A 27,439-nucleotide genomic window follows, 5' to 3' on the forward strand; every position below is an offset into this window, starting at 1 on the left:
TTAAGGTTAACTTGCAGGTTGAGTCGATAGTCAGGAAGGCAAATGCAATGTTGGCATTTATTTTGAGAATGTAAAAGCAGGGATGTGCTGCTGAGGCTTTATAAGGCTCTGGTCAGACGACATTTAGAATATTGTGAGCAATTTTGGGCCCCGTATCTCAGTAAGGATGTGCTGGCCCTGGAGAGGGTCCAGAGGAGGTTCACGAGAATGATCCCAGGAATGAAAAGCTTAACATATGAGGAACATTTGAGGACTCTGGGTCTATACTCGATGGAGTTTAGAAGGATAAGGGGATTCTGATTGAAACTTACAGAATACTGAAAGGCTTGGATAGAGTGGACGTAGGGAAAATGTTTCCATTAGTAGGAGAGACTAGGACCCAAGGGTACAGCATTAGACTAAAGGGAAGACCTTTTAGAACAGAGATGAGGAGAAACTTCTTTAGCCAGAGAGTGGGGAATCTATGGAATTCATTGCCACAGAAGGCTGTGGAGGCCAGGTCATTGAGTGTATTTAAGACCGAGATAGATAGGTTCTTGATTGGTAAGGGGATCAAAGGTTACGGGGAGAAGGCAGGAGATTGGGGTTGAGAAACTTATCAGCCATGATTGAATGGCAGAGCACACACGATGGGCCGAATGGCCTAATTTCTGCTACTATGACTTATGGTCTTATTGCCTGACTTGTGCCAAGGTTAAGGACATCTCCATGGAGCTGGAGAGGAACTTGAAGTGGGAGGGGAAGGATCCAGTTGTTGTAGGCCATGTGGGCACCAGCAACATAGGTAGAGCTAGGAAAGAGGTTCTGCTGAAGGAGTATGAGCAGCTAGGGATTAAATTAAAAAGCAGAACCACAAAGATGATAATCTCTGGATTACTACCTGAGCCACGAGCAAATTAGCATAGGGTAACTAATATCAGAGAGTTAATGCATGGTTCAAAGATTGATGTGGGAAAAATGGACACTGGCTCCAGTACTGGGGAAAGAGGGAGCTGTACCATTGGGATTGTCTTCATCTGAACCACATTGGGGCCAGTTTCTTAGTGAGTCGTATATCTCGAGCTGCAGAGAGGGCTTTGAACTAAGTAGTGGGGAGGGTTCACGTGAGCAGAGATATGGAATGTTGAAAGGAAAGGACAAAGCAACAATTCAAGGTAATGATATGGGTAATTGTAACCAGAGTTGCGACAGGAAGGGTCAGAGCATACAAACAAGAGTGCACCAGCAAATGTGGTCAGAATAGGTAAAAATGACTTTAATTTAATAGAGAGAGATGAGGGCTTGGGTCAAAGGAGATTTTGGAACTCCAGAGATAAAGGTTTAGGCATTAGAAAAGTACATCAATGTGGGTAAAGACAACTGAGTGGGACAGGAAGGGACAGTGAGCTTAATGATAATAATGCATCAGAAAGCAAGGTCCATTCAGGGAATGGTTATTTAAAAAAAAACTTGAAGTCAATTTTCTGAATTTGCGGAACATCCACAGTAAGACAGATGAACTGGTGGTGAAATAGATCTAATCACCATTACAGATAGATGGTTACAGGTGATCAAGGCTGGAAAATAGATATTCCAGAGTCCATGGCATTTTGAAAAGACAAGGGGAATGAGAAGGAGAAGAGGTGGCCCTGACAATAAAACACGATATAAGGACATTAGTGAGAAAAGATCTTGGCTCAAATTCAGAAGTATAATCTGTATGGATGGAGATTAGGAATAGCAAGGATCAGAAAACAGTAGGAGTAGTTCATAGGCTCCTAACAGTAGTTTTACCGTTGGACAGAACATTAAACAAGGAATTATTGGAAGTTGTAACAAATGCAATATAATAGTTGTGGGGGACTTTAAACTTCACCATAGACTGGACCAATCAAATTTGCTAAAGTGGTCTGGCAGATGAATTTGTAGAATACTTTTGTGACAATTTCCTGGAGCAATATGTTATGGAATCATCTAGGGATAAAACTACTCCTAGCTTCTGGGTAACTATAGCACTGACCCACCCCAACCACCAATGGGATTCTCCCCAAACCCCATTAAACCCCACCCCCCAAGACCCTTCATTTGACCCCTATCCCAGACTCACTCCCTGACCCCATCCACCATCCACCACCCTGCCAACAGACCCGATTCGACCTGACTCCCACCTCCCCCCACCCCAGGCCCGGCCTGACCCTTTCAGGCTTGGTCCGACCAGACCCCACATTCCCCTCATCAAATCCTATCCACTTGCCTTATAAACTTACCTTCTCCCTGACTTGTCAAAGTGGCTGGACCATTAAACTTACCTGGTTTATGGCAGTTAGTGCGTTAAAAAAGGGGGCGTGGCTTACTTACCTTTGACTGAGCTGCCCGCGACTGCAGGCCTTGGCAACCTGCTGCACTACACCGAACTTGCCCAGACTGAGTCAGAATGTTGGGCTGGATTTCAAGGTAAGTAATTATGAGTGGAGTGGCAATCCGACTCAATTGCCATTTCACTGGTAGTTACAAGCCACAATTTACATTCCGGAAATAGAGGCAACCTAGGGGCTAATGGAGTGAGGAAATAACAAATTATTAATACACAGAAATTCAAGGGACTAGAATCCAGCAAATTCCCAGGCCCCGATGGCTTACATCCTAGAGTTCTGAAAGAGATAGCTGCAAAGACAGTGGATGCACTAGCTATGATTTTCCATAATTCAGTAGATTTTAGAACAGTCTGAGAAAATTGAAAGTTAGCAAATGTAACCCTGCTGTCCAAGAAACTAGGGAAGGAGAAAGCAGGAACTATGGGTCAGTTAGCCTGCCTGATATCAGTCATTGGGAAAATGCTGGAATATGTTATTCAGTAAGTCTTAACAATGCACTTCAAAAAGCATAGTATGATTAGAGCAAGTCAATATAGTTTTATAAAAGGGCAAATCCTGTTTGACAAATTTATTAAAGTTTTTTGAGGTTGCAACTGATAGGGTAGATAAAGGGGAACCAGTGGATGTAGCATATTTGAATTTCCAAAAGGCATTTGATAAGTTGCCACACAAAAGGTTATTACACAAGATAAAGGCTCATGAAGTTGAGTGTGGTATATTAGCATGGATTGAGCATCTGTTAACAGACAGTAAGCAGAGAGTAGAGATAAATGGGGAATCATTTTCAAGTTGACAGGCTGTGACTAGTGGAGTGCTGCAAGAATCAGTGCTGGGGCTTCAGCTACTTACAATCTATATTAATGACTCAGATGAAGAGACAGAGGGTAATGTAATACAAGTTTGCTGATGATACAAAACTAGGTGAAAAGGTAACCTGTGGGAGGACACAGAGGCTGCGAAGAGATATAGACAGGCTAAGTGAGTGGGCCACAAGGTAGCAGATGAGGTGTGGAGTTATTCACTTTGGTTGTAATAAAAGAAAAGCAGAAAATTTTAAAAAACTTATATATATTGATGTTCAGAGAGACTTGGATGTACTTATACAAGGAACACAAAAAGTGCATGCAAGTAAAGCAAGCAATTAGGAAAACAAGTGGCAAGTTTGCCTTTATTACAAGGGGGGACAAGAATAAGGAAGTCTCGCTACAATTGTATGGAGTTTAAGTGGCCACATCTGGAATATCATGTACAATTTTGGTTTCCATGTTTAGGAAAGAATATATTTACACTACAGTGAATATTCACTAGATTGGTTCCAGGGATGAGAGGTTGTTCAATGATGAAAGGTTGAATGAATTGAGTCTGAATGAGAGGTGATCTCATTGAGACGTACAGGACTCTGAAGGGGCTTAAGAGGGTGGATACTGAGATGTTGTTGCCCCTCACTGGGGAACCTAGAACAAGGGGGCACAGTATCAGGATGAGTGACCAATCATTTAGGATGGAGATGAGAAATTTCTACATTCAAAGGGTTGTGAATCTTTGGAATTCCCTAACCCAGAGGGTTTGGATGTGACATCATTGAATAAATTGAGGCTGACATAGACAGATTTTTGGCCTCTCAAGGAATCAACGGATAGGGGGAGCAGGCGGGAAAGGGGAGTTGAAGCCCAAGATAGGCTCAATGGGTCATATGGCACCTATCTCTTGTATTCATGATGGCATGATGAAAAATGTATTTTTTTTTCAGGGTGGATGAGGAAAGAATGACCTCCATGATCTGTGTTTATTTGGTGATCTTGTGAAATTAACAAATTGCTCTGTCATAATCCGCAGGACTGCACTGACTGAACAGGGCTAATTATCTCTTGCTGAAGAATTGAAGTGAAACAAGCTTCAGTAATGTCACAATGCCATAAGGTCTCAGTTTTTGAACCTAATAAGCTGTTTGCTTCTCATGAAGTACAGGAATCTAGCATAAGTGCGTATTGCAATATTTAACATTTGGTTGCTGCTATGCCGAGAATCTACATATCATCAAACTCAACACTTTGGATTGGATTGGATTTTCCCAGTCCCGTGGAGACTAGGGGTGTGGGGTTCTGCAAAGATAGCGGGGAGCTAATGTAGAACAGCTTCCTGACACATTTCTGCCTCTGGGGCACTTTTCCAGGAGCAGACTGGAAACTGGGTCGGCTGCCTGCTCCATGGAGGTGGGCAGCCAATTGGTACAATTAAGGACCCACTTGCGGCCCATGTTGAGCCAGCCCTGGTATTTTAATGATGTCTTCTGTGTGCTGAGTCTGCCAATTCCATGCCCCAATGATGCAGCTCCAGGGATGTAAGGCTGGTGCCCCATTGATGAATAGGCCTGCGGAGGGGCTTCCCCTTTGTCCTGATGTCCCTTACAGCCTCGACAATCTTCAGTACAACCCTTCTTTGTTGGGCTGTGAGAAGCGCCCTTGCGATTCCCGATCTGCCTTATTCGCGTACATCTTTCCCGGTGGAATTCCAAGGCTCCGGAGCTCATTGGATCTGCAGCTTTGGGAGCTTGGACAGCCAACACAGAGGCAACCAGTTGGGAGGGCACCTCCTGGAAGATCACACCGTTGCCCTCGCTGCCATCAGGTACGGGCTTGGGACCCCCCAATTGGACCAGACGTTGGGGTCCTGAAAACCGTAGGAAAATCCAGCCCTTTCATGTCTGTTGTTAGTATTGTTACCCTGTTAACAACACTTTACCAATGAAAATGTATAACAAGTGGGGTAGAAAATAGTATAAGTTAATTTGTAGTGGAGTAGCCAGCCACTTCACTATTATTATTGGGAGTTATGCTGCCAAAGTGATGTATACAAATGTTTGACATGATTTTTGTGCCCTTGTGCATGCTGAAAAAACAACAGATCAACTCTTTTAAATCCAAGTATTTTAACCTTTTAATATCGTGTGCATGAAAATTACTTTATCCATAATCATAGAGTGTACTGCTGTAAGGTTATGACCAACCACAAACAGCAGCGGTTTGAGAGACTTCTCAGAGCACAAATGTTAACATTCCTGCTTTGCTTTATTTGTTGCTCGGACACACCACACTACAAGATCAAGCGGCAGATACTACCCAAAGTAGATGCTATGGATTTCTCATCAACCTCCCCCTGACACTCATTGCACCGTGAACCAACTGGTCTCACGAAAACTCTGTCCTTCTCACAAGGGTTTCCAATCTCCATTCTCGAAGAACTCCCCTTGGAATTTTCTCCCAAATAACACTTTCTTCATAAATCTTATCAAGGATCCACCTCCAGGGTTACGATCTCTCTTTCCGATGTTCCTCTCTCCTGCATCATAACGTGGATTCAAGCTTCGCCTTCCACACCCATTCAGATACTTAGCCATGCCAAGCAGAACACCACTGCTCCAAAAGCCTGCAGTAAGGAGTCACCGACCTCTGGCTGGCTCCTCAGATCTTCTGGTGTCTCGAAAGCCCACTTTGTTCTAAGTCTGCTCTCTGCAGCTCTCTCTTTTTAACTCGGAGCTTTTTCTTCTACCCTTTATTTTCAATTCCACTGAACAGGACTTGTTTCCAATCCTTGTCCTTGTTCTTTTGCTCAACTGTCTTTCTGGAACCTCGTTCCCAAAAAAGGTTTTTGGAACTTCTTCCTTTTCTTTGAGACCTGCTCAAGTCCGGCATCTTCTGGCACCTTTTGCAGAATAGCGTTCTCTTCTGGGTCACCTGACCTCCCCCATTTCACGCTGTTTCACTTTCTCTTGTTTTCTTCTGCGCAAGCATACAGCTGGCTTTAAATATAAAAAATGAAAAAGAACAAACTATGCATGTGCACAGGGCTGTCTACCGACCTGAAGATGTGAACATGCCCCAGCTGCACATGTGTGGCCTATCTCCGACTGGCAAATGTGCAGAACCAAGGATCAGAAAAAGGAATGATCTGCGCATGTGTAGCCTTTCCAGGGCTGGCAAAGCACGGAGAATGTTGAGGCCCATCGGGAACTGTAATTCCCTAACTCGGGGGCCCAATCTCCGCTTTTAAAAGGTAAGCTTTATTCTTTCTTACCTTGGGTTCCCAACACGAGATCCAAGAACACGGACTGAGCGAAACTTTTAAAACAGGGTCCCCTGTATCAAAACTTCATGTACATTCATGGAATAGCTTAACTCATAGAAAGGATTTATTTACAATGGATGACCATGGCCCAATGCTCCAGACTCAGCAGGAAGCCATCAAGAGCTCAACTCCGGGTCTCTAATCAGCTGGATAGCAGAGTTCCTCGCAGAGGAGCGGGAGCAGGGAAGCCTTGTGTCTAGCAGAAGTGACAGTTAGCGGCATTCTCATTGCTAATTCCCCTCAACTGTGTTGGCCAGATTATTTTGCCAGCCAGATCATGAAGGGCATCTTCCTCACTTCGGGGCTCCTCAGACTCGGGAGTTCCGTGCTGTCCAGACAGTCTGCCTTGATCTCTAGCAGCCATATGCCTGCTCCAACTCCACTCACCGGTTCTTCAGACACCGACTGAGGCTTTGGGCTGCTCTATTCATGGCTCTTGCTCCTACCTCGCTGCAGCTCATTACTTGAGGTTCCTGCTGCTTCTGCCAGCTGCTGCGTGCTCCCTCTCCTCGTAACCTCTGGCTCTGCCATCTCTCCCCCTAACCCCTGCCTAAGACATCGTTCCATGCATGGTGCCAAACAGTTTCTTTGCCTGGCACTCTCTCCACACCATCACCCCATAGCCATCTGCTGATGGAGTTCCCACTGCACACAGAACACATCCTGTTGCCTAGATGAAGTTATGTATAATTAGGCCTGAAACATTAACTCTGTCTCTCTCTCTCCACAGACATTGCCAGACCTACCAATTATTTCCAGCATTTTCTGTTTTTATTTGAGAAAATAACATTGTCTTGCTTAGGTATGCAGTGTTGCCTCTACAGCATGAGCAGGACAGGCAGAGGAGGAGGTGGAAAGGGGAAACTCTAGAGGAGGGAGGAGAAGTAGGGCTTTTCTTTGAAGGCCCCCCTGAAGAGGGGCCCCTAGGAACACCACTATTATGTTGCTGTAAGCCAGGACGAGTGTCTCAGGGGGCTATGCTTCACAAAGGAGGTAGTGACGAAGTTGTGACACCTCATTTGGGCCAAATGGCCTACTCCTGTCCCTATTTCTGATGTTTTTATGTTCCTTCACACGGATGTTGAACCTGAAAATGGGAGTATGGCCCTCCTAGTGGCTCTAAAGATTACTGTCACCCTTACATCCCACATGACAGGACCTTTCCGGGTGGGAACTGGTGTCATCAGCAATATGTTACAGTTTGCTGTGCATTGAAGCATCAGGGAGGTGACAGAGGCATTCTACAGGAGGAGAGGGGGCTTTGTTCTCCCTTCTCTGAGCAGTGAAGACCAGGATAAAAGAGCGCCTGAGTTTGCCAGTATAGCAGACTTTCCCAGTGATGCAGGGCACCATCGACTCCTCACAGGCAATTAAGAATGCCCAGCCATAACCCACTGGGAGCTGGAGGCTACTTCAGAGGGAGGAGAAGACAAGAAAGAGCGACTACATCCAACCGGACGGAGCAAGAGGGCCCTCATAGTGAGGCTTCACTTTAATCGAAATGTATTTCGCTAACCCCAACATGGGCCCACCATTCGTCCATATCAGACTCAACATCACAAAGTTCCCTTGGCCAACACTAAAGATCTTCACTCAACAACTTTATTCAGCGACATGTCAATAATACAAAAAAGATCCCCAGAACTAATCACTATTGTTTATTCCCTTAGTGCCTGCCCTACCTGTGCCTTTGCCAGTCCGAGTGCTCCTACACCACACTACTCCAGTGGCTGCCACCTAATTGCTAGGAGGCTGCCAATTTTCAGTCGGGAAGACTGCATATGGCCTTGCAGAATGACCCAAGCAGATAGTTTTGGACTGCACAGCCTTGGCTTGGACGGCAGCAGCAGTCTGGATGGGCTGGCTGACAGGCAACAGTGAGAGGACTGGTGGTATGGCAATGGTGAGAGCTCTTGTCATCCTGAACGGGGACAGCAAGTTTGTGCACCATGCAGCCTTTGCCCCCTCCTGAGGGGTGGCACCTCAGCACTCCTATCATCTGCTGGAGCACAGACTTTTGGTCTGCTGTGAGAGTCTGCAAGCCCTGTTGGGCACTGAGATTCACATCCATGATGGCAGCTGTTTGTACCTCAGAGGCAGCAGTCAGAGAGGACATGGCAGCAGCTGGGGATCTCATGACCTCTGTCTGAGCTCCCACTGCAGCATTGATATATCAACAGGTCTCTGCCTGTGCTGCAGTGGAAGCCGACACAGCTGCCAGCAGATACTCCATCATGGGTCAGTCTGGCAGTGCTGCCATGGAGGTGCCAACAACTTCCACAGTGGAAAGGATGGGCTCCAAATTCTGTGCAGTGCCCTGTGTCACAGTAGAGCCAGCCTCCTCTATCCTCCTAGCCGGTAACTGGAGCTTAACCGGGAGGCCTGTTAGTGCACTAAATATTCATCAGTGTTTGCCTGCAGTCTGTGCCAACAAGCCTCTCGTCTGAGTCCCCTGCAGCAGACCTGGTGTGTGACCTCAATCTCCATGGAGTTCCTACATGAGCTGACATCTACCCTTGTCCTGGCTGCAGTCCACTCGTACCCAGTAACTCATCATATCGACTCATATGGGCTCTAAACTAATGTTCACGCTGTGCCAGTATTGGAGCTGGTGGCTGCAAGTGTTGGATCAAGTGATGGGGATTCTGCTTCAAAGCTGCCTTCCCCCCCTTACCCTTTCACATGCTTCTGCAAAGGCTGAGCAGCTGGCAGATTTTGACTGTCTGAAAGTACAAAAGCCTAAGAGGAGGGAGGAGTAAGGGAAGAATGGAGTGAGAGGGAATTCATGAGCTCCACGTTCGCTCCATCTGCAGTTTCCATTTCATGGCATCGTCAGGATGAGGAATGGAGATGTTACATAAGGCAGCAACTTACTGTCACCCTGAGTGGCCTTTGCTTTGTGGCATTGCTCCTGCTAAGTCTACACACCATTTCATCGAGAGGATACAAGGGTGCTGATCCCCTGCCAGCCCTGTGGCCTCCCGCCTGTTATAGGCCACCTTCTCCTGCAACAAAGAGGCCAGAATGTCACTGATTCGGTGATTGAGTGATGTGCCTGCCACAGATGAATAGCTGTAGGTTTGCAGAGGCATGTAGAGGTAGGTGTATGGCTGGCATGATTGGACAGTGTATGTGGGCAGAGGTGTGAGGATGTTAAAGGATGAGTCCTGAGTGTCAGGGTGTGCTGCTGGGTGAGTGATGAGGCTGTGGTGCATTGAGCAGTGTGTGGTGGCTGTGAGATACAATGTGCCGATGCGTTCGCTCATCTTGACCACCTGAGTGGTTATTAAATGATGTGCTACACTCTCGGCATTGACCACTCTCACCACACTTTCACATTCTTTGCAGAAGCTCATTCTTGAAGGCTCCCTCCCCCTTCTGTGGAAGAAATTGGTCCTAAGTTAATTAACAATATAGCAACTTCCCTTGTGAATCAGCCTTCTTGGGTATGTGATTCTCTGAAAGTCAATTATGTGAATTGCTGCCTTTAGATTTGGGTATGAGTACTGTCGGTGTGCACAGAGCCTTTGACACAGCCCAGTTTTTCTGACAATCCTCCATGGCCCTTCCTGCCTTCCCCCAAAAAGCACAAAGTAAATTGTGATTCAACTGTGCTCCTAGTGTGGACATGACTACAATGTCACAAAGGCTCCTGACTGGAAACACAAAAAAATAGCTAAGGGAAAAAGGCATAGCAATGGGCTCAAAGTGCCAATGCCAATCTTCTATAGGGCTCTTAATCCACTTCTCTAAACAGCATGGATCCTAACAGTATGAATGGGTGGACTAACTACAGTGCACAACTGTGCATACCGGCAAATTGCATGAACAATGCAGTGTTATTCCAGATTAATTTACACGTATCAGATGGAAAATAGGCTGGTGAGTCCTGGAGCACTTAGAGATCAGATCATAAAATTGGACATAGCATTAAACAGATATTCAGCGTTATAACTGTCTGTTGCTTTTCTGATTAATTGTGTCCACTTTGCTGTTGATTACTGTTGATTGGAAAATCTACCCTTCTGACTTCTTGTTCACACGATATTTACTGTTGGAGGAAGTTTCTCTATACATTTCGAATGACTGACTTTCTTCCTCTTTCTTTTAACCGATTGACTCATGCAGATTTCTTCCAGCAATCAACAATGAGAAGCTTCCCTTGAATAAATTTGCCTATAATTAATTAACAACAGAGAAATGTGATAGGAAATGCAACTGAAGGAAAAGAACGCACAGACCCATCTATTATAATGGGGTATATGTACAGGAGATATTTATTTGATTTCAAAATACTTGCCATGACTGCAGATTTTCATTGTCAGTGCATGTTACTGATGGTCTTTAAAAGAGGATGTTCGCGGCCTGTGCTGAAGCTGTTTGTTTCAGTGAGGAAAGAATTTAGATCTTTGCATTCATTTGGACAACTTGAGTTTATTTTCTTAATAATTAAGATGAGTAAATATTCCCTGGGACTCCTTGGTTCCCCTATTCTGTATGAGGAATGTTGTCTATTGAAGACAGCTGGTCAGAATTGAACAGTTTGAGATATGGGAATTGATAAATATTCTGGAACCAAGAGAACCTATCCCTTAGGATGTAATTTAGTAGATTGGGTCCAAGATAGAGTGTACTGTAAATAGCCTGGAGGAATATTGGCCTTTATTTTGTTTTTTTTTTGTTAGCATATCCTGTATTCCTGTTTTTACATCAAATATCAGGAAGAAGTTTAGAATGAAAGTTCTCCGCTATATGGCATCATATAGCGTAAACTCTACCATTCTGTGATATTTAACAAAAAATTTACCTGTATGGTAAATCCTGTACTGGAGTTTTATAGATTTTGCAGATGGACAAAACATTTGAGAGTTTAAGTAAATTGGATGTTGTGCATTGTTCCTGCAGCTGAATTGCAATGGCCGAGACACATCATCAGTTGTGCCATTGCATGATCAAAGCCATACTGAGAGCCAACAGAAGGTTTTGGAGCAGCAGCTACCCCTAGTGAGGAAGATTGAAGCTATGAAAATACTGGAAACTAAAAAGATCAGCTGGGGTCAGGATCACGAGAAGGATTACATGCGCCCTGTTGCCGTTGTTTCAGATCAGAAAAGAAAAGTTGTTTCTTCAAACATCGATGTGCCCTGTGCAAGGTAGGCGAGTCACCCCATTAAAATAAGCAGTACGTTAGATGATGTTTTTTTCTCAGCCTAGTAACCTTTAATTTTATAATAAAAACAGAAATGCTGGACGGCACCCATGCAGCATCTGTGGAGAGAGAAACAGTGTTATTGTTTCAGGTCACTGACCTTTCATCATCTTTATGATTAGGCAGGGTGTCAGAGGTGGGTAGTGTACAAGAAGTATTTATAATATCTAGTTCAAGACATAGATAAACCAGAAAGCTGAGCACACAGATGACAAAATACTTCAAGAAGCACCTCTTTTTTTTGTTATGTAAAATTTCCAAATGCATAACCATCTCTATGTGAGTCTCCTTCAGGTATTTTGAACAATGCATCATGGTCCGGTGTACACTTTCAGTAACCTACAACCCAATTATGACCAATAATCCAAGGCCTAACTCAGACTAATAGCTGCTTTTAAAATAAGAAAACATGGGGGGTCATTGGTGGTAGAAGATGGATGTATAGAATTGGAAATTAAGCTGGTGGGAGCAACTGGAAGAAGTGCAGTGGAGTGTTTTGGAGAAACTGAAAGGAAGAATCTACAAGACAATTGGGAGGCTCCCCTTGTTGTATAGTGCAGCAACTTGGGCAATATCAAGGAGAGAAGAACAGCGACTGGATACTGATAAGATGTGAATGCTGAGATGGATGTGTGGAGTAACGAGGAAGAACAAAATCAGGAACCAGCACATCAGGGGGTCAGAGAACACTGAGGAAATATCAAAGAAACTAGCCGAGAAGAGATTGAAATGGTCTGGTCATCTGTTGCACAGACAGAGAGGAAATGTGGTGAGGTGAGTGATGGAGATCGGGCCACCAGGAAGAAGGAGAAGAGGAAGATCCAAGACCAGATTGAAAGATGCAATGGTGATAGATTGAAACACAATGGGATTGGAAGAGGAATAGGTAACTGACAGGAGGAGGTGGAGAAGGGTGAGCAACCAGCATTGTGGTGACCCCAAGTAAAATGGGAGAAGCCAAAAGGAGTTCCTATTATTTAACAAGGCTAGGCGTGACAAAATGTGTCGCCTATCTGCATGCTATATTTTTTTTAATACACGTACAATTTCTGTTGATGAAAGGTCATCGACCTGAAACATTAATTCTGTTTTCCTCCCTCCACAGATGCTGTCTAACCTGTTAAGTATTTCCAGCATTTTCTGTTTTTATTATGGATTTCCAGCATCCGCAGTATTTTGCTTTAGTACTCAGAATTTCCCTTCCCCTAAACTTCAGCACTGCATAGGCCTCTTATCCTGTTTTGAACTCCTAACTCTTTAGTTCTCGCAGCTTGGTAAAACCCTTTGTAGCAGTGATTCTTCTGACCTGTGACATGCGACTTGAATTTATTGCTCATCATGTGAACAACAGTTCTAAACAAGAAGCTGGGCTTCAAGTGTGGCCCTGTTATCTTTAAAAACACTGAAGACCTGGTTTGTGGACAGCGGCAATGTTCACTCAGCTGGTACGAGTGAGGTGTAGAATAACCTTGGTCTGCTCAGGATATAGATCCTATGCCAAAATTATAGGATGGGACAATTTAAATGACCAGAGTGGATGTATCAGATATGCCTACCTTAGTCCCCTGGCCAAAGAAAAGCAGGAGGCTTTCTTTTTTTTTGACTCTAAGAGAACAATTTGACATTTTAAAATTAATGGATTCCTCCCAATTATTTTTTCTTGAGAGCTTCAGGGATTTCGGTGGAACTAAGATAGTGTGATTTGATCATCATATGTTTTGGCAACAAGATGAGTTCCTGTTTGTTATAATTTTGCGCAGATTCATTGATCCTGAATTTTATGAAATAAAGATAACAGAATCCAGCTCTGAGTCTGTGCTACACACCCCAAACTTCCAAAATAATGTGCATCTCAAAGATTGCTGTAACCTCAAACCTCAGAGACGTGCCATTCTGGCATCACAAAAGCTTATTGTAACAGAAAGACATTGTATTCAACACACCAGATTGTACACAAACAAAAGTTTCCGCTACATTTCCCTAAGCCGATTTGAACAACCGAATGGTGTAATTATTAGGTACTCTTCTCCGTCATTGAACTTTATGTACATTGTGCTGCTTTTACATTCTGTAAACACTGCCCAAGTGGCGTGGGTGCCTGATGTGCAGCGAGCCTGGCTGCTGGTCATGGCAAATCCTGTAAGGGTAACAATCGGATTGCTGCCTTCTGTGTGATATCCACACATGAGGAGCTAATACCATCAGCACCGGTCTTTCACTGTGGGTATTGTCATTCTCTAATGTAGGGTGGTAAGTTAAAGTTAAATTAGTGAACGTTTGTAAGGGAAATTATAAACCAGATCAGATGATTCAGATCATTTCAGACAAGTTTTTCCAGGTATTTTTGTTTTTGTTTCTGATAATTTCCTTCTTGGTTTTTCCTGACCTAAATGTAGATGAAAACCTTAATCCTCCTGATACCTTTGGATATTGCATGGTATTCATTTGCAGCCACACACTCTGCAGGATATAATTACATATCTTTATTTTATAAAGTACTGAGCTTTTGAAGAAATTACAGTTTTCAAATTTTCAAAAAAATAAGTTCTGGATAGGCATGATTTAATGTGACTTACTCCAACACAAACAATGATAGCAAAATTATTAAAAACATCAAGAAGCCAAAATAGGCTTGCTGCCCAATAACTGCTCTTTTGCAGGTCATTCCTTAAACCAGTCATCACTTTCTAATTATAACCTTCCATGTTAAGATCTTTGGTTAACCAAAAGAAAGAGGGAACCAGTTTAAAGTCATTCAGAGTTATTACAATTGGGCATCTATAATGAAATGGCAGCTCCTGAAATGTAATCTTTACTGCCACCTAGTAATTGCAATGTTCTAAATTCCAAGAAGTTTACCATTTGAACTAGTAAAGATATTTCCATCCGGTGAGGTTCTCCCCTTCCAAAGAGAGTATTGCAGCTGAGACAGAAACAGTATTAAAATTAAGCCCAGATAACTATTACTGAAGTCATCAAGCAAGGGCCCATAAGCTAAATCTGTATTTTATTCTCCTTTGAGTTTATTTGCCACTGGATAGCCTCCAATGGCCAGGGCATGGGCTGTATTGGTGAAGAACCTTCACCATGGGGATTGCTGTTAGTATAGTGGGATTAATCAAAAAAACCAGAACTGAAATGGAAAACCAGTTGTATAATGTTAATTTTTGTTGCATCCTCAATAAACTTGAGCTTTTCTAAACTCTGCTGCAAGTCCCAAGTCCCAGTCAACCATCAACACTGTGCTTGTTGACATTTATTGGCTCCCGGTCCAGAAATGCCTAGATTTGAAAATTCCAATCCTTGTTTTCAAATCTATCCATGGCCTCACTCCTCTCTATTTTTGTAACCTCCTCTAGCCCTACAAACCTCTGAGATATTTGTGACCATCCAATTCTGGCCGCTTGCGCATCCCTGATTTTCATTGCTGCGCTACTGGCAATCGTGCGCTCAGCTGCCTGGGACCTAAGCACTTGAATTCCCTGCTGAAACATCTCCACTTCTCTACCTCTCCTCCTTTCAGATACATCTTGAAACCTACATGTTTGAATAAGCTTTTGGTCACCTGTCCTAACACCTCTTCATGTGACTCGGTGCCAAATTTAGTTTGATAACACACCTTGGGGTGTTTTACTCTGCTAAAGGTGCTATATAAATGCAAGTTGTTGCAGTTCTGAACTGTTGCTGCATTTGTTTAACTACTAGTGATAGAATATCTTGCCACTGTCTACATTGAAGGCAAAGGCTGAAAACTGAACCATTTATTTCATTGTACAACTTCTTGCACTGCAGCAATGACCTCACTGTTCTGCCAAGCATCTGCATATAAACTGGATACAATCTTTTTAATGGAACAGATATTTAATGACATTGTTGTTTTTTTCCGACCAGTTTTGAAAAAGAAAAAAAAACTTTTTTTTTGACCGCATAGTTATGTCCAAGTATCCAATGGGGAATGTTTGGGCTGAGGAATGGAACTATCTTTTCCATCCAACATCTGCACCAAGCGGAGTTCAGAGACACACAGTAAAGCTCCCCCTGATTTGCCACAACAAAGCACCTTAACTTGATCCTCAGATAGCCATTGCTATGGCACCAGTGAGAGTTTTTCCCATTTTCCCAGCTAACACTTTTTTGCAGGCTGTCTAAATGAGGTTGTGTTGTGTTAAGGATAGCCAAGTGCTGCAGGCTTGTGTGCATTAGGATGTGGCTTGACCAAAACTCGATCATCTATAACTCCTGAAGCCATTAGAGTAAGAGGCCTTTTGCCCCATTAACACTGAATTAGATACAAACCTAGGCCCCAGACATCCTGTAGCACACTGTCATTACAGAGACTATAATATTAGGTTAATCAAAATGCATTTTAAAGTATTTTGAAATGCAGTTGAAAAGAAACAGCAATGCTTTTTAAGCAATTCTCTTATATGGAATACATCAAGAACCAGAGTGTAATAGCACACCAGTTGCTAATGGAGAGAAAATTAATATGCCTAAAATGTTTAAATACCTGTACATCTATATGCAGTTATCCTGGCTAAACATTTTAACCTACACTGTAAATAGGAGAGTCTTTAATATGTGTGCTGTTGCTCTTTGCAACACTAGTATGTGTATAATTAGATAAATTTTCTTTGCAGCAAAATCACCTTTTCAAAAAGGCTGCATTCAGGTATTTACAGTATCGCTGAATTGTCTAATCTAATAATTTCTGTTGAATTTCAAATTGAGATGTCACCCGATCTATTCATAAAGCTGACATTCTGCTGATCTACTGCTGAGTGTCTTTGTATTTGAGAGCGAACTCCTGCTCCCTTGGCCCTTGAAAATGCTGGTGTGAATGGGAATGGGTAAGCCTGAGATGCACCCAATGTTGGACCTCATACCTCATTAAAATGAGACCAGTGAATTGTGAACACCTGCTGGGCAGCCCTGAGAGAGAATCAGGAGGGATGGGGAGTAATCAAGAGTGTGGCTGATCAGGGACTGAGGAGAGGGACGCAATCAGGATGAGGCTAAGTGGGAGCCGGCAAGCAGTCTTTGACACAGTACACTTGCTCCTTCCAAATTACTAGTTAGGTCATTTGTAAACCATTATTTCCTGAATATAGTAGGCCTGATGCTGACTATGATCAGTAATGTACAGTTCTGCAAAGGTGGCCTCAAACTGCTATTAGGCTCCTTATTTGCAAATACTTGAGGCACAGATGCTGGCTGCAGATTTTTCTGATTTTAGTATGTTGAGTGACGCACTTATGGCGTGGATGTTTTTATGCAATTGTCTGCCAATAAACAGACACAATGTGAACCAATTTCTAGCCATAATCTCCTCATGTGACAAATGCAGTTGAGAGACTGGGCAGGTGAGCTACTCTCAAGCCTCTGTCAGTGTTACATTGATCTATGAGAATGGGATATGAGAATGGCATAAGGGTATTCTTTGCTAGTTGGCTCCTACTCCTTATATGGACTCAAGGGACGACTTCTCAGTGGTTCTTTACAACAACGTGAATGAAATCATGAAATCTGTATCCTAACATTCTATAACGCCAGATGCATGATAATGCTCCAGCACATTGTGCAGCTGTCATTTTTTCACACTGCATTGCTGATGTGTTTTCGTGACTCTCACGATATTCCTGAAAAGACCCTCTGACCTTGATCTTCCCAGAGTTAGATTTTATTGTTTTATTGCCAATACCTTAAGCTAAGTTTTAAATGAGTAATAATTGTATTGATTCAAGCCTCCTCAGTTGGTAGCACTCCTGTGTTAGAATATTATGGCTTTAAGTCCCACTTGAACAAAACAGAGGGGTGCTGCTCAACCTGGGGATGTCAATCTTCGGATGAAGTGTTAAATTGATACTTGTACTATTTTGAGGAATCTCCATGTCCTGACCAAAATTCCTCCTTCAACCAACACCACTCAAAATAAAGTAAATTAGCTGGCCATTTATTGTTGCTGTTTGTGGAATCTTGCTGTGCACAAAATAGCCACAGTATGTTTTCATAATAAAACATTCACTGGATTTCAAATGAATTGAATTTAACAAGTTTTGAGACCTTTTCTGAGAAAAGTGATAATGTTCTGTAAAGATACAAATCTTTTTTTCCCATAAGGTGAGTAGTAGTGCACTTAACTGTGGTTGATGTTTCTGTAGAATACTATTTCAACTAGGCATTGCCTTTTCTTCAAGTTATAAAATCTGTGTTGGACAGACGGCATCGATCATTTCTTCATTAGCTGGCTCGAGCACACCACAGCTGTGGTGAGATCAGAAAGAAAGAAACAATGAAACTCAAAAAGAACGTTCAACTATCACGGTTGCTCTTACCACACTTCATGTACAATCTGCTTTATCATGAACTTGGTTCATTTAATATGCTATGGAAAGATTTTGCCTGCCCCGCAAGTAAATCATGTACAACTCCAGCACACATTTTTCTAGCCTTTCATCACACATTTACACATTCAGACCAGCTCTCTTCCATGGTGTGACATTTCCAATGGAACTTGTATTTTTGTGGCATCTTGCATTTCAGCACAATTCAGTTGATAAATTATTTTTTGAAGTGTAATTGCTAATATGTAGGGAAAGTTTTTAGTACAGACAATAACTGGGTTAGTGCTTGTGTTAAAGTAGAACAGAGAGAGATTTCATATGAGCATGTCAAGTGTTAATGTAAGATTCTTGTACTATTTTAACATCGGCAGTAACCTGGATTCTGTATCAATCTTAGAAAACTAATTCCAAATATCTAATTCCTGATCCAACAAGGAATTGTTTTAAAAGTATCATCAGCCATTTATTCAAACTGTTTTAGGATGGTAACATTTTGGGCTAGAAATTGGTCTTTGTCATTATTTGGGTGCAGGGGTGACGACTCACAACTTGCCCACACCTGTTGCCAGGGAAATAGGCAGCAGCACACAGATTTACTGCTTTCACCTCATTTGCCTGATTGTAGCATTGGTCAGTGTGGAACCTGCACTGCTGGCTGCCTGAGCGCTTATCGGGAACCAAGCAGCATGCACTGATAGTGCAGTCAGTCTGACCTTCTTAAAGGGAAGCTGTGCTGAATCACAGGAAGCTGCTGCTGAACGCTTTTGCTGCAATTCTGAAAAAGAAAAATGGAACACTAGGGCAAGTTCACGGATGTGGTGCTGGATGCCTTAATCATGGAGGCGTACAGGAGCGACACCGTTGCTCCGTGACAGGGTGGTTGGGGGGTGGGGGTGTGGGGTGTGGTGGGCATGGGGGTGGCAGGAGGCCCTCAAGGACCAAGCTCAGAAGGAATTGGGAACATGAGGCAAGAGAGATCAATTTCTTGGATCTGACCCTGAGGACTTGGCAGCGCTGCCACAAGAAGTCTAATTTATTGACCTGTCAAACAGCCTCCTGTCAATGTCAAGGATTATGGAGGACCCTGGATGCAACTTAGCAGGAAGCCCCATGGAGAGCTTGCTCCCTTTGCACCATTCCCCATGTCATGCAGATGATCCAGAGGCACTGTCACTGCTGCCTCCATACCGATTGCAGCTTTAGTGTGGACAGGTCACCAAATTCTCTTCATTCCCTGTGAGGATGCAGCCACACTCTGCCAAATCCAGGAACTCACCACAGCACCTCCAAAGCACTCCACAGTACTTCCAGAGACTTTGCAATAGAAGAAATTATTCCAAATCACCTTACTTACAATTTAAATAACCTAGTGCTGGGTCTGTCTTACAGTTGATTGTATGTTCTTTGGTGAGTGACAAGGAAACATTGAATGGCCTGTTCATGAATAGAATATCAAATCAGCTAGTAGGCTTGAGAAGATGTCATGACAGCATAATGTGCCACTAGAGGCTCAGTGTGCCCCATTTGGAGGGTAGTGCGTCTCCATGGCAATGCCTTGGCCAATCAGAGTCAACTTGCGAACCAGTCGGCAGCCTTTTCTCCTCTAGTATAAATTGTTATGAAATTTAGAAATTTAGCATTCTTGTGTTTGTCCTGATGAATGCAAAACAAAAAGCTTCAGCTACATGTCTCTCTCTTCAGCAATATTTAAGTTCTATACTACTAAGCAATGTGTATTGTTTTAAGTGTGGTGAGATGCTTCGATACAATTTCAACTAATTATGTCCACCAGGAAAAGCTGCTAGGCTGTTCAGTGAATCTAAAAGCTGGGTACTTTTAAGGTAGGGAGACGGCAAACCAGCAGGTAACAAACAGGTTTTATCAGTCATTTTTTTATAATTTTACAGAAAACAAAATAAAATTGGGACATACACATGGAATTAAGTTAGAAAGTGAAATATCAATTTTAAAACAATTAATTTTTGTTACTTTAAAAATGTGGATGTTTAAAATCATGAAATAGAAAAATTTGACATCTCACAAATATAAAATTTATTTTTCAGAGCCAGAGAGGTTGTTCAGTTATGACTTAGCACACCATGAAAAGCTCAGTTACGCCTCATTCAACAAGACGTAACTTTCTCAAGGGTTTTTTACAGTGAGAGTAATTGCTTAAAAAGTGGACATTCACATGAAATTCAGTATTTCTATGTGATTTCCATTTGTGAGGACTTCAACAGCATGCACAATGGAGTAGAGGGAATCATTGTCAGCAATTTTTAAATATCCAAGTTACCTGTGCCTGTGCAGACACAGAAGTTGCTGTCAGTTTGATGAGTAATAATTAATGAATAATGACCATTTCACTGTCATTACAACTGTCAAATCCAGACCATTAAAATCAATTTTGCCCTCTTAATGCACAATATTTCAGTATACATGCAAGTTTCTTTATGGTAATAATAGAACTTAACATATGGATTTATCTTTATTTTAACAATTGGCTTACAACCTATATCAGAGGAGTTCTTGGTGTGATTTAATGACTATTAAGGCTGTTAAGATTTAGGCTATCAGTCGATTTTTAAGTTCTGCATATGTCGGAAAGAAGGATGTAGCCTTAATAATATAAAAGATAAAAACAAAAAAACTGCGGATGCTGGAAATCCAAAACAAAAACAGAATTACCTGGAAAAACTCAGCAGGTCTGGCAGCATCGGCAGAGAAGAAAAGAGTTGACGTTTCGAGTCCTCATGACCCTTCGACAGAACTTGAGTTCGAGTCCAAGAAAGAGTTGAAATATAAGCTGGTTTAAGGTGTGTGTGTGGGGGGTGGAGAGATAGAGAGACAGAGAGGTGGAGGGGGGGGGGTGTGGTTGTAAGGACAAACAAGCAGTGATAGAAGCAGATCATCAAAAGATGTCAACGACAATAGTACAATAGAACACATAGGTGTTAGAGTTAAAGTTGGTGATATTATCTAAATGAATGTGCTAATTAAGAATGGATGGTAGGGCACTCAAGGTATAGCTCTAGTGGGGTTTTTTTTTATTATATAATGGAAATAGGTGGGAAAAGGAAAATCTTTATAATTTATTGGGAAAAAAAAGGGAAGGGGGAAACAGAAAGGGGGTGGGGATGGGGAGGGAGCTCACGATGTAGCCTTGGTGTAACAATTAATAATTCAACTAGTTATCAGACGAGAGCTGTGAGAAGCAGTGAGGTGGGGTCACTGTAAGGGAGAAAGTAATAAAGTCTAAATTAGAATTATTATGCATGAACGTGAATGCACGAAATGTGGTGAATAATTTTGGTGAGTTACTGAAGCAGACTGTCATATAGAAATATGATGTGTGGCTATAACAGAGACCTGACTCAGAGAAGGGCAGGACAGGTGTAAAATATTCCTGGATGCATGGTGTTCAGGAAAGAAAGGAAATGGGGAGGGGAGTATTGATTAAGGAGAGCATTGCAGTGCTGGAGAGAGAGGAAGACCCAGAGGAGTCAAGGACAGAATCTATTTGACTAGGAACAAAAAAGGTGCAATTACATTGCTCAATGTAGTCTATAGGCCACCAACTAGTGGGAAGGTTATAGAGGAACAAATTTGCAGGGAAATTACAGAGAGATGAAAGAATTATTGAGTAATTGTAATGGGGACTTTATCCAAATATAGACTGGAATAGTAGTAGAGTGTGTTCAGGAAAATTTTCTATAGCAGTTTGTTTCCAGTCCAACGAGAAAGGATGCACTGCTAGACCTGGTTCTTGGGAATGAGGTGGGCCAAGTAGGTTAAGTTCAGTAGGGGAACAATAGAGGAGAGTGATAATTGTATCATAAGGGTTAGGTTGGCTATGGATGAGGTCAAAGAACAATGTGGAGTAAGAATAATTAATTGGGGAAAAAGTCAGCTTCAACGGGGTAAGAATGGATAAATTGCAGTCAAAATTTGGCAGGAAAAATGGTACCTGAACAACAGGCTACCTTCAAAGAAGAGATAGTTCGGGCACAGTCAATGTATATTCATACAAAGGGGAAAGGTAGAGCAAACAAATTCAGAGCTCCCTAGATGACAAAAGAGATAGAGGTTAAGATGAAGAAGAAAAAGTGTGCTTATGACAGATGTCAGGAATGGAGAACCAGGCTGAATATAGAAGGTTTGGAGGGGAAGCGAAAAAGCAAATAAGACAAGCAAAAAGAGAGTATGAAAAGAAACTGGCAGCTAACATAAAAGGGTATCCCAAAGCCTTCTATAGATTATATAAATAGAGAAAAGATGGTAAAAGGAAGAGTAAAGTTAATTAGGGACCAAAAAGGGGACTTATGCATGGAGGCAGGGAGGATAGCTGAGGTATTGAGTGAATAATTTGTGCCTGTCCTTGCCAAGAAAGAACATGCTACACAGGCCAGGGTAACTTTGCAGATGATACAAAACTTGGAAGCATTGTGAACTGCAAGGAGGACAGTATAGAATTTCAAAAGGATATAGACAAGGTGGTGGAATGGGCGGACAAGTAGCAGATTAAGTCAGTGTGGAGAAATATGAAGTGATTCATTTTGGTAGGAAGAACATGAAGAGACAATACAAAATACAGAATGCAATTCTAAAGGAGGTGCAGGGACAGAGGGACCTGAGTATATGTGCATAAGCCATTGAAGGTTGTAGGGCAGGTTGAAAGAGCAGTTAATAAAGCATACAGTATCCTAGGCTTTATTAATAGGGGCATAGAGTACAAGAGCAAGGAGGTTATGTTGAACTTATATAAGACATTATTTTGGCTTAAGTTGGAGTGTTTTGTCTAGTTTTGGGTGGTGCACTTTAGGAAAGATATGAAAGCATTGACAAGAGTGCAGAAAAGATTTGTGAGAATGGCTCCAGGGATGAGGAACTTCAATTATGAAGACACATTGGAAAAGTTGGGACTGTTTGCCATGGGGAAGAGAATGATAAGAGGAGATCTGATAGAGGTATTCAAAATCATGAGGGGCCTGGACAGGGTAGATGGTGACAAACTGTTCCCACTCATGTAAAGATCAAGAATGAGAGGGTGCAGATTTAAAGTAATTAGTAAAAGAAGAAAAGGCAACATGAGGCAAAACGTTTTCACACAATGAGTGGTTAAGGACTGGAGTGCATTACCTAAGAGTCTGATGGAGGCAGGTTCAATCGAGGCGTTCAAAAGGGAATTAGACTGGGGAGAAGATGGAGGAATGGCGCTAGATGAATTGCTCATTCGGAGAGCCGATGCAGACACAATGCGCTGAATGGTCTCCTTCTGTGCTGTCATATTTCTGTGATTCTGTGAAGCTGGTGGAATGTGAGAGCCTAGAAGAGCGGAGCCTAGTCCCATGGGAATTATGCCTTAGAGGGGATTTAGCCTTGGGGTGCAGTTGGACTGGAGTTCTTTGTGTGAGTGTGGTGTAAATGAATTTTGATTTTACTTAGAATTTGGTACTTGTGGAAGTTTTGGTGAACACTTCCCATATATCTATTACAGTCAAACAGAAGGATGCCGGTGTAGGAAACCTTGTGATATATGCGGAGTGCAGTATATGGATCCTCAGTGTATCTAGGGTGAACAGCATAGATTGACTAGGATGATGCCAGGGCTGGAAGTTATAGTCGTGACGAGGGACAAGAAATGAGGACAATTTCTACTGGAGCAGAGACAGTTAAGAGATTTAATTTAATTTTTTAAAGTTATAATGAGTTTTGATTGAGTGGCTATTTAAAGAAAATTTCCTGTGATCAGGGAGTCAGTGATAAAGGGTATGAATTTAAAATTGTCACTGAGAGATTTAGTTGGGGAGTTATGAATTTCTTTACATAGATGATTACTGGAGCATGGGAGGGTTTGCCACAGGAGATGGTTCAGGCAGAGACCACTGCACCTTCTAAGGGGAAAATGGTATAAATAATTGGAGCAGAGAAAGATACAAGAATAGAGGGCAAGGCAGGGGGACTTGTTTTGAGTTGTTCTAGAAAAGATCCAGTAAACACGCTTGACCGGATGACCTCACTACACAGTAAGCCTTTGTGTTCTATGGAAAGCTGGGAGGGTCATAATACTTAAAGCATTAGTTAACTCTAGGGCAAAGGACTTTGAGTATAAAATTTTTAGTGCTGAATGTCTTCATACAGATTGTATTTATTTTGACAATGCATATATTGGGAAATGTAAGATTTCTGTATCTGAGGCCTAGCTGCTGCAAGCTCATCTATTTTAAATGCTCTGCTGTTGTTCTATTAAAGTAGAAAGCTACAGAATTAAGAAGATTTAGCTGTGAAGTTGTCCTTCTACCCCTGTTCTGGAGCAGTGGGGAAAACATCAGTGTCCATATTGCTAATTATTTCAAAGCTTATGTCACGGACACTTTAAAAGGTGTTTCCCCAAAGTCGCCTGTTTTACCTTTGCAGTGTGTAATTCAAATTAAAATAACCCAGCAGAAAAGCCTTTACTTTTTAGGTTAGTTTATTTCACTCTATTGCTCTAGAAGTTATTTAAGAAAAGATTAAGTTACTAATACATACACACACAAAGATTAATTACAAATGAAGATAAAATGATACTAATCAAGATTAGTCCATATTTGGTGCAGGCCTGATATGCTTTGAAGTCGAGATGTTGCACTGTGTGAAGTGAAGTCTTGGGATTGTAGGGTTGTCTGTGCAGCTGCAATGGTTTCCTCTGTCAAATTACAGGAGCTTGCTTTAACAGGTGAGCTTACTAAGTGGAATCAGTAGTTACAGGGAGGAGAGAAGGTTCCTTCTGGTTTTGCAGGGATGGCATTTTCAAACTGCGGAGCTACTTAGAGCAGAAGCTGTGGCTGTTTCTTTATATCTTTCTCTGTCTCTTTCTGGGGTGAATCTTCTTCAGGATGGTTTTCTGTGCATTTGCCTGTTGTACCCTGCCTTTTCTTATAGTCGATGTTTTTTATAAAATGTAATCTTTAAAACAGTTGTCTAAAAATTTGTGATATCATAACTGTGCACTGTAACACTTATGTCAAGCATTGTGAATGAGAAACTGTTATAACAAGTCACTCACAACAGCCTGTTATTTGGGGCGGAATTCTCCCATCCGGAACTAAGTCCCGTGGTGGGAATGGGAATGGGGAGTGAACCCCACTGCGGCGGTTGGCGGGAAATCCTGCAGTATCTTCTGGCCCCGATGTAATTAATTATGCGCCAACTGGTTTTGCGCCATCTTCTGTGGTGGGGCAGGCTGGATGGTGTGTGTCTGCCATCATAACCAGGCGCCATGTTTAAAAGGTGCCTGGACATCCACAATGTGAAATCGAAAACTGAGATGCCTGGAAGTGGACCTGCGCTTCCTGCTCCAAAGTTCAGAGATGCCTCCCTGCGCATCCCCCTGGACTATGTAGATGTGTGAAGGCATATAGCCTGCCCACCTGATGGGACGAGGAGGTCAAGCAGGGAAACCAGCGCTGCGTGGGCACAGGCACTGATGGTATCAGCCACCTGTGGGGGTGCACAAGAGGTTGGCCATACATTGTCGGAAAAGGACGAACAACCTTATTCACTCCGCCAGGGTAAGTCTCATCAGATAAACCACAAAGACTCCAATATGTCAGGGCCCAAGGCCCAGTGGCAATGGCATGTCCTGCCTCACAGCAATGCATCCACACTGCGGTGGAGTGACCACTGTGCCTCCTTCACCCTTCAACAGAAATGGAACACTGCATGGGAGGAGGTTGTGGGGAGGGGGGGAAAGGGTTTAGGTGCACAAGAAACCAGCAACCCCTGCAAATCACATGCCTGTCTGAGCCTTCTCCTTGCATGTGGATGGGCTCAGCACTCAGGAGGGAGCTGGTCCACAGCCCTTCTGCCCATTTCACATCAGGGATGACCTGACACACTCAAGTGGGCTATCTTACAAGGGGAGGAATGAGAAGTGAACCAAATTCCATTGCTCCAGTCCATGCAGGATGCAACCCTTTTCAAACAAGTTCTCTTCTTTTATCAGGAGAGGCTCCATCACAATCATGGAGGACGTGAGAAAACTGTGGAGGGGGAGGGTGGCCATTTTTCAGGCCTCTGACAGATTTCGAGGAGAGGACATCTGATCTCGCAGGAGTGGAGCGGGACTGAGCCATTGGCGATGGGGCGCTCAGCCTTGGGCATCCACTTAGTGAAGATTCATCCATTCAATGCAAACCTGAGGGTCAAATGTGCCTCAATGTTGGAGGCAGCTGATGCTGTCACATGCGCTCTTCTATTTCACTTACAAGTACCTCCAGGAAGAGGTCAAGGCCCGAGGAGGATGACTCCTCCCTTTCAGGCCTCGGTGCCAGCCCCAGCTCAGAGATAAGCCAGGAGGGAGCAGAAGAGGAGAACTCCACACCTGTAAAGGCATCACAGCGGTCACTTGCACCCTGTAGCAGCTCAGGAACACACACCTCGGTGGGTATGAGCGCTAGCTTAGGAAGGGTCTCGCAATCTAGTGGTCGCCGCAAGGACACAAGTCCGCAGCACGAGGAGGCAGCTTCAGCTGAGCTCCCTGGCTCTTGGAGGACTGCTGGGCATCTGTGAGGTCCGCTTCAGATGATGAGCCTCTGGAATTGGCCTTCCAGCTCATAGTGAGAGTCAGCAGAAGGTGAGGGAACAACACACAGAGCTGTTTGAAGCCCTCAACTAGTGGCACATGAATCAGAGGAGTCCGTCCGTCTGCTCTCTGATGAAGTGCTGCCCACATGTGCGCACATCAAGGTCTCTATGAGGAGAATGACTCTACCATGAGTCACCATGGAGACCCTGGTAGAACAGAATGTCCAGTTTCTGCCGGAGATGCAGGACGCACTCCATTGCAGCAGCCATGGATGAGAGGAGAACGGGGCACCTCGACCTCCTTCCAGGTGCTCCTTCCCCTTGGAGTTAGGCCGGAGCCCTCGGGTGGCCAAATGGAGGAGGGGTGGCAACCGGACACCCCTGGGTCATCCACTCTGGAATCTAGGAAATTGTCCACTCCCTCTGAATCGCCTTTGCCCGTGAACCCTTTAACCTCGTCCTCTGTCACCCCAGAGGGAGCAGCTGACCCACAGGAGGATAGCCAAGGCCCTCCAGGACTCTGCTGTCCAGAGGGTGGCTGCTGAAATTGTCAAAGGCAATATGGCAGACAACTCCACAGGCTGTCTCCACCCTTGTTGCAGATATCAGGGCGGCACCTAGAAGAAGTGGTGGGCCAAGAAAAATCAAGAAATTTTGATCAAATGTAGTTGAACGGGTGAACACAATATTGTCATAGATTATTTTGCAAATATATTCACTTTCACTGCACAATGTCTGCTGTTTTCTTTCAGTGTCATTATATAGGCTTTGCGAATCCCCCCCTCCCCAAGCCAACTAGTAGGTCTGTTGCACTCAGCCGGACCACAAGTGATTCTGGA

At 43.2% G+C, this 27,439-nt stretch overlaps 1 protein-coding gene across 2 annotated transcripts in view; it reads left to right on the forward strand.

Moving 5' to 3' along the window:
• Positions 1 to 27,439, forward strand: part of znf704 (zinc finger protein 704) — a 266,441-nt gene that overhangs the window by 20,039 nt on the left and 218,963 nt on the right. For both annotated transcript variants that reach the window (XR_005943277.1, XM_041189185.1), the window contains exon 2: positions 11,385 to 11,632. Coding sequence is in view for 1 of the 2 variants with exons in the window: in XM_041189185.1 (XP_041045119.1) it covers positions 11,385 to 11,632 (248 nt within the window). In the remaining variant the exon portion in view is untranslated. The remainder of the gene's footprint in view (positions 1 to 11,384; positions 11,633 to 27,439) is intronic.

Source organism: Carcharodon carcharias, chromosome 6, assembly GCF_017639515.1.
Source record: "Carcharodon carcharias isolate sCarCar2 chromosome 6, sCarCar2.pri, whole genome shotgun sequence".
Lineage (NCBI taxonomy): Eukaryota > Metazoa > Chordata > Chondrichthyes > Lamniformes > Lamnidae > Carcharodon > Carcharodon carcharias.